The sequence below is a fragment of the Vulpes lagopus genome, chromosome 7, assembly GCF_018345385.1.
Source record: "Vulpes lagopus strain Blue_001 chromosome 7, ASM1834538v1, whole genome shotgun sequence".
Taxonomy (NCBI): Eukaryota; Metazoa; Chordata; class Mammalia; order Carnivora; family Canidae; genus Vulpes; species Vulpes lagopus.
The window spans coordinates 113,100,835-113,109,174 of record NC_054830.1 but is presented as its reverse complement, the minus strand read 5'-3'; the positions used below and the strand labels follow the sequence as shown (position 1 = coordinate 113,109,174).

The window sequence follows — 8,340 nt, the reverse complement described above, 5'->3', positions numbered from 1 at the left end:
TAATTCCTGGTATATGTTGCTGTATGACTATTGCATAACAATTTTATTTCTGTTGTTCCACCTTTCATGTTCCTTTTGTGATTCCTTTTCAACCTTGCATTTCTATTTTATTACATTTTTCTTAATTCCCCACTCCTGTTCTACATTATTTTAAAAGATTGTTTTGCTTTACTTTACCTTTTCTTATTTCTTTTCTAATACTCAAGGTTACAACACAAATATTTAACTTTAGAATCTAATATCTAACTTAGAATCTCTAACTTAGAATCTAATAGAAATTAATACTTTTTACCACTTCATGGATTATACTAGAACCTCAGCTCTCTCTATCACCATTTATAGCTCCTGCCTTTTAAAATTATAATTGTATGGGATTTTAGTTCTATATTTTTTTAAGTACTACCAAATATTATTACTGTTTTATATGATCAATATTCATTTAGATTTATGCATATTGTTGCCCATTCTTTTGGTCTTCATTTCTTCCTACAATTTTATATTTCTCTTGGATCAGGACCAGGTTTTTCCCCCCCTGAAGAGCTCCCTATAGTAACTCTTTTACTACATTTCTGCATTGACAAATTCTCTATTTTCTTTTTCTGTCTGGAAATGCCTTCATTTCACTTTCACTTTTAAAAGATATTTCTGCTTTGTACAGAAATCTAAGTTGGCAGTTTATTCTCTTTGAGCACTTTAGAGAAATTTGCAACATCCTGTGGCTTCCATCATTCCTGTTGAAGGAAATGTGTCTTTTACTCTGTGGCTGATTTTAAAACTAACTCTTATTTTTAGTGTTCAGCAGTTTCTTACAAGGTACTTTGTTGTTATATAAGCTACTGCATGAGGTCATGTGGCTTCTTAAATCCCTAACCCAATGTCTGTTTTCAGTTTTGGAAAAATCTCAGGCAAAGTCTCTTCACTTACTGCTTTTACTTTCACTCCTCCTCATCTGGACTCCAATTATATATTATTAAAAGTTGTACCATGGGTCACCTAGGTGGTTCAGTCAGTTAAGCATCCAACTCTTGATTTTGGCTCAGGTCATAATCCCAGGCTCTATCAGGTTCCATGCTCAGCAGGGAATCTACCTGAGATTCTCTCCCTCTCCCTCTGCCTCTCCCCTCACTCTCTCTCCCATTCTCTCTCTAGAATAAGTAAATAAATCTTTTTTAAAAATTTGTATCATATTCTATATGTCTTTAATGCTCTAGTTTTGCTTTTCTTTTATCTTGTGTATAAATTTTGATATCTTCTACCTATCTCTCAGAACACAAAATTGTCTCTCTTGAGTTGAGTTCCTAGTGCCATTAAAGCCATTAGATTGAGTTTTTAAATTTTAGTCATTTAGTCATGTTTTTCTGTTCTTCAGTTTCCACTTGAAACTCTTTATCTTGAGATATATTTTGAATACATCAATAATCACAATGATCTTGGGGCACCTGGTGGCTCAGTCCCTTTAGTGTCTACCTTTGGCTCAGGTCATGATCTAAGAGTCCTGGCATGGAGCCCTATGTGGGGTCCCTGCTCAGTGGGGAATCTGCTTCTCCCTCTGCCTCTCCCCATGCTCACGCTGTCTCTCTCTCAAATAAAATCTTTTTAAAATTTTTTAAATTTAATAATTGCAATTATCTTGAAGTCAGTGACTCATAACTCCAATAGTTGGATCAACCATTATCTGGTTCTATTATCTATTTTTTTTCTTGGTCTTGCTTCTTACTGCACTTGATAAGTTTGAATAAATGTGGGCATTGCATATGTACATTTTACATATGCGATGTAAAATGCATGTTTTCTTCCTCCCGGAAGATGACTTCTGTCCTTGTGGAGTAGCAGAATAGCATGTTATCTCAACTCAGTGAAAACCTGAGCCAACGTGAAGCTCTTTTGTACTCTTTGTATAAGTCTTCATTTCTTCCCTGACTCCAAGGGTGAAGACCTTCAAGGTTCCAACTAAGTACCTAATGTGCTCCCCAAGATCTTTTCTTCTATAAGCCTCATATGAACTCTAATTTTTATATCTCCAATACCCTGAGATTGTCACTACTTTCACTGTATTTTTAAGCTGCTTTTAGCCCTCCTTGTTAACCTTTTGCCCTACAGAGCTTAGTCAGCCACTGCCCTGAGACGATTAATGTTTGATATTGGTCACACTCTGCTGTGTCCTTGCATCCCAGGAATATTGTCTGCCTTACATCCTGGCTCACACCCTACCTCCCTTAGCAGCCTCAAACTTCAAATTCTGTCTCTCTCTCCCTGAGTTTGCTTAAACTCTGATGACTTCTCTGACCACCCTTTGTTTTGTAAGCCTAATGCATGTTTCTGAGTACTGCCAAATCCCCCAAGAGGAAAAGCCGCATGAAGGAAATCGTGCTTATATCAATTTGCTTCTCATCTTCCTGCAGTGTAGACCCTCATCTCCTGACTGGTTCATTATCAGGCCTATTCTTTCAAATAGTTCATTTTTGTGTTATGTCCAGTTTTTCTAATTCAGTGGGAGCGTTGGCCTTCTGCAAGCCATATCTCCAAGCCAAAAGCTGATATCTGCGTGATTACCTTTTCTTTTGTATGCTCGCTTCAGTTAACCATTCAGTTCTGAAGATTTTATTGTTGCTTAAACACTCCAGACCTCAGGATTCTAAATATTTTTCCAAGAGTAAGAATCAATCTTGTGTGTGTGTGTGTGTGTGTGTGTGTGTGTGAAACTAAGCCCCTAATTGCAGATACTACTCAAGAGTGCACTTATGGAAATGGAAAGGCATAGAAGGAGGTCCCCTGTTGCCTTGTGACATAGGCAAAGAGAAGAAGTTTGTCTTTGCAACTTCCTCTCTTCCTAACTTAGGAAGTTGCAAAAGACAAACTTCTCTCTACTTTCTCTGCTTCCCTTTACCAAATTAGCACAACGTCATCCTTTCCAAATTTACCTTCCAGGGCATGACTCTAGTGTTGAATCTTAAAAGACACGTTAACATTTTAATATAGAGAGAGTTTTCCCAACAGATACCAGTTACATAGATTATATTATAAATGAGGGGGACTTTTGCAATCATACAGTGTGGTCCTGTGCTAGGACTTTCTTCAAAGTATCTTCCTTAGGTCATCCTAGAACAGTATTCCATGCTCTAGACCTTTACATTAACTCTCTTCCTTTCCCCTCCACCTATTCCTATCTGTCATTTGGGTCTTGTTTGCCAATGACTAGAAGTTTAAATTCTATAGATAATATAAAGTGTAATCTTAAAAAGTTAATGTATTACTCTTCTCAATATAGTTTTCATTTTTAAAAAGTTTCAGTGGTTATTGAAAATTTTCTAGTAGAAAGGAATGACTTTCACATAATCTGATTTTAGCCTGCATACTGGTGGGGATAATAGAGGCTTTAGGCTGAATTTAGGTGGTAAATACTTTTTTTTTTTTTAGATTTTATTTATTTATTCATGAGAGACACAGAGAGAAAGGCAGAGACATAGGCAGAGGGAGAAGCAGGCTCCATGCAGGGAGCCTGATGTGGGACTCCATCCCGAGTCTTCAGGATCAGGCCCCGGGCTGAAGGTGGCACTAAACTGCTGAGCCGGGATCCCTGGGTGGCGCAGTGGTTTGGAGCCTGCCTTTGGCCCAGGGCGCGATCCTGGAGACCCGGGATCGAATCCCACGTCGGGCTCCCGGTGCATGGAGCCTGCTTCTCCTTCTGCCTGTGTCTCTGCCTCTCTCTCTCTCTCTCTCTCTCTCTCTCTGTGTGTGACTATCATAAATAAATAAAAATTAAAAATAAAATAAACTGCTGAGCCACCGGGGCTGCCCAGGTGGTAAATACTTAATCATACCATCAACCAGTCCATCATATGTATCTAAGAACTAGCAAGAAGATTGGTAATTATGTGCTTTATAGCTTAGCATATTTTGTTTATTTCTCTTCAGTTCCTATACAGTTTAAACCTTGTGTTCAGTTGTACTTAACAGAATTTAAGAATTTTTGAGTGTATATGATAATAGTTAGATCAAGTCACATTTTATTATAGTGGGTATAATAAAAGTGTCTTTATTTTTTAATATTTTGCAACACATTTTTCAATACTGGTGATATTTTAAATCATTCCTGTCAACTGTTGAATCCTAGTACTTAATTATTCACAATGTCAGAAATTCAATTTAATTATTTTACAAGGTAAAATTGAATAGCATACCTCATGAGGAGCATATTATGAATGCCTTATTGCACTGAAAAAATGAATAACCTTGTGATAAATTTTTATGACTTCCATAAAGAACTACTTAGAATAATTTTTTGAAAAACACAATATATGAATACTTGAGTGCTCTATGTAAAGAACAAAAGCCAGAAAGCAGTGTTCAGAGGAGTATATGCACATCTTTTGGTGAATCTGGAAATGTTATATGCCTTAATATGGTAACCTTATGTATTGAATATCAGGAGAAAGCATGCTGAGATCTACCCCTTTTCTAACAGTTAATTTCCTGCAGAAATGATAGGGATATATACCCTTTGATGCATACTTCTTAATAAAAACATTCTTATTTATAAAATAAAGCACAGATTAAGAAAACTACTTGTAAAAAAAGAAACACATGTATTACTAAATGTAGCATGCAGCATAAAGAACTATAATATTATAATGAATTATTAAAAGGTGAACCGTCACAAAGCTCAAAGCTCAAGAAAGACAGTTTTAGCAGCCACTCCGGAAGCTCACCACATTCCCTATCTCAGTCAAAAGCCCTTATTTCCTTTGTAAAGGTAACCACTCTTCTAATTTTCATAGTAATGATTTATTTGCATTTCTTTTTTTTAAAGATTTATTTACTTATTTGAGAGAGAGAGAAAGAGAGAGAGAAAACACATGCCCTACTGAGTGTGGAGGCTGACATGGGGCTCCATCCCAGGACCCTGAGATCATGACCTGAGCCAAAATCAAGAGTCCAACACCTAACCGACTGAGCTAACCAGGAGCCCCTCCTTGTATCTCTTTAAATATTCTCACCCAAGTGTGAATCACTAGTATCTTTCTAAACATTGTAATTAATTTTGCCCATTTTAAAAAGGTATTTTTAAAGTCTGTCTTAATCTAAATGTTCCCTCACATCTCTTTTTATGTCCTTGCTCTTCATTCATTGACTAACCCAGGTCCTTTGATCTGTAGTAATCCAACACTCTAAGTTTTGCTAATTACTGATGTTTTAGTATATTAGTTACTTCCTTGGGAGTGGTTAGGCAATTTGGAAATCTTGTGAACCTTGGACTAATAAGAGAAGCCATTATCTACACTCACTAGTATCTGCATATGTGATTTCTAAGGTGATGAAAGGCTTTTTGCACTATCCCTGAAAAGGAGTATTATGGGTGTTTCAGATGGATAGTTTGTGTGAAGCTTTTCTGTAATCCTGTTGAGAGATAATCATAAATGAATACACTTAAATTTGATTTAATGAAAGGCTAAGATATGTGTGCTTAATGCATCCATAATCATGTGTCATCTGGTAAAATCATTTTATTTCTTCTTTTCCAATATAGATGTCATTGATTTCATTCTCTTGCCTAATTGACCTTGCTAGAACCTTCTGTACCATGTTAAATAGAAGTGGTAAAAGTGGACATGCTTGTCTTATTCCTGATATTAGGAAGAAAGCATTCAATCTTGATCATGAGGCTCCTGAAGCCGCCACCTCTGCCGGAGGCCGCAGCGGGACCGGCGCCGGAACCATGTTTCGCAACCAGTATGACAATGACGTCACTGTTTGGAGCCCTCAGGGCAGGATTCATCAAATTGAATATGCAATGGAAGCTGTCAAACAAGGTTCAGCCACAGTTGGTCTGAAATCAAAAACCCATGCAGTGTTGGTTGCATTGAAGAGAGCACAGTCAGAGCTTGCAGCTCATCAGAAGAAAATTCTTCATGTTGATAACCATATTGGTATCTCAATTGCGGGACTTACTGCTGATGCTAGACTGTTATGTAATTTTATGCGCCAGGAGTGTTTGGATTCCAGATTTGTTTTTGACAGACCTCTTCCTGTGTCTCGTCTTGTATCTCTAATTGGAAGCAAGACCCAGATACCAACACAACGGTATGGCCGGAGACCATATGGTGTTGGACTGCTCATTGCTGGTTATGATGATATGGGCCCTCACATTTTCCAAACCTGTCCATCTGCCAACTATTTTGACTGTAGAGCCATGTCCATTGGAGCCCGTTCTCAATCAGCTCGTACTTACTTGGAGAGACATATGTTTGGGTTTATGGAATGCAATTTGAATGAACTGGTTAAACATGGTCTGCGTGCCTTACGAGAGACACTTCCTGCAGAACAGGACCTAACTACAAAGAATGTTTCCATTGGAATTGTTGGTAAAGACTTGGAGTTTACGATTTATGATGATGATGATGTATCTCCGTTCCTGGAAGGTCTTGAAGAAAGACCACAGAGAAAGGCACAGCCTGCTCAACCTGCTGATGAACCTGCAGAAAAGGCTGATGAACCAATGGAGCATTAAGTCACAAACCAGTCTGTATGTGTATTATCAAATATGTAAGAATGCAGGAGCCCTTACTGATGACAGTAATCTATACTTTGAACCAAAAGATGTGGCGTGGTCTTCTGGTATGTTTTAGGAATCGGTCCAGATGTGTTTTTCCCAAGTAACTTGTCTGAACCATATAATGGTGTGCATTTTTCTTTGAGAGGGTCTATATAATCATTTTCTAGAAAGTATAGTTATCTGTACTAATGTTTTTATATGAAGAACATAGTGTCTTTGTGGTTTTACAGACAACTGTGAAATAAAATTGTTTCACCTGCCTGTGTAAAAAAAATAATAAATAAATAAAAATTAAAAAAAATTAAAAAAAATCTTGATCATGATGTATAATCCTTTTATATATATATATATATAGTTGGATTTGGTTTGCTGGTATTTTGTTGAGGAGTTTTGCACCTATATTCTTAAGAGATGTTGGTATGTAGTTTCTTATGATGTCTTTATCAGGTTTGAGTTATTAGAGCCTCATAGAATGCATTAGGAATTGTTCTTTCCTTTTTTATTTTTTTGTAAAGAACTGGTATTAATTTCTCCTTAAATATTAGGCAGAATTTAGCAATGAAGACATCTGGGCTTGTGCTTTCCTTTGTGGATAGTCTTTTGATTACTAATTCAGTCTTTTTACTTGTTAAAGATCTATCTTTTTTGTCTATTTCTTCTTGAATCAGTTTGGGTAGTTCTGTCTCTTCAATAATTTGTCCATTTCAATATATTATCTAACTTATTGGCATACATAGTTCATAGTATTTCTTAATAATCATTTTTATTTCTGTAAGGTTAGTAGTAATGTCCTTCTCTTTCACTCCTGATTTTAATAATTTGAGTTTTCTCTCTTCTTTCATTGGTAAGTGTAGGTAAAGTTTACTCCCCTTTTTTCAAAATTTATTGAGATATAACTGACATATGGCATTGAGTAAGTTTAGGGTGTATAATGTGTTGATTTGATGCACTTATATATTGCAAAATAACCACCACGATAGCATTAGCTATGCCTCTATCACATCACATAACTATTGCTTTCTTTTTTGAGGTAAGAACATTTAAGATCTGTTTAGGCAACTTTCAAGTATATAAAACAGTATTCTAAGTATAATCACTATGCTGTAAATTAGATCTCCAGAACTTATTCATCTTATAGCTGGAAGTTTGTACTCTTTTAAAGATTTCTCAATTTTGTTTATCTTTCCAAAGAACCCATTTTTAGTTTCATTAATATTCTCTATTGTTTTTCTATTCTTATTTCTTTTATATCTGCTCTAATCTTTATTATTCCTTTCTTTCTGTTTGCTTTGGGTTTAGTTTGTCCTTTCCCTTTAGTGTGTTAAGGTGGAAGGTTATTTATTCCACTGATTTGGGATTTTTCTTATTTTTTATTATAGGTATTTATAATTATAAATTTCCCTGTAAGCCCTACTTTTATAGCTGCATTTCATAAATTTTGGTGTTTTGTGTCTCAGTTTTCATTCATCTCACTGTATTTTCTAATTCATTTCTAATTTTTTCTTTGACTTACTGATTATTTAGGTGTTTTGCTTCATTTCCATATATTTGTATGTTTCCCAAATTTCTCGCTCTGATTCATTTCTAATTTTATTTCATTATGTTTAGAGAATATTATCTGCTTTGTCTTACAGTTTAGCATGGGATCTATCCCAGAAAATGTGCCATGTGCACTGCAAAAGAATGTACACTCCCCTGCTGATGTTGGATAGAGAGTTCTATAAATGTCCAATAAGTCTCAGTGGTTTATAGTGATGTTGAAGTCTTCATTTCCTTGTTCTTCTGCC

The 8,340-nt window shown here is 35.9% G+C and overlaps 1 protein-coding gene across 1 annotated transcript; it reads left to right on the top strand.

The window, feature by feature from the left end:
• The first annotated feature begins 5,690 nt into the window (after positions 1–5,690).
• Positions 5,691–6,804, top strand: LOC121494287 (proteasome subunit alpha type-1-like). Its single transcript, XM_041760546.1, has one exon. The coding sequence runs from the start codon at positions 5,717–5,719 to the stop codon at positions 6,506–6,508; it is 792 nt and encodes a 263-aa protein (XP_041616480.1). The 5' UTR covers positions 5,691–5,716; the 3' UTR covers positions 6,509–6,804.
• Positions 6,805–8,340: the final 1,536 nt, after the last annotated feature.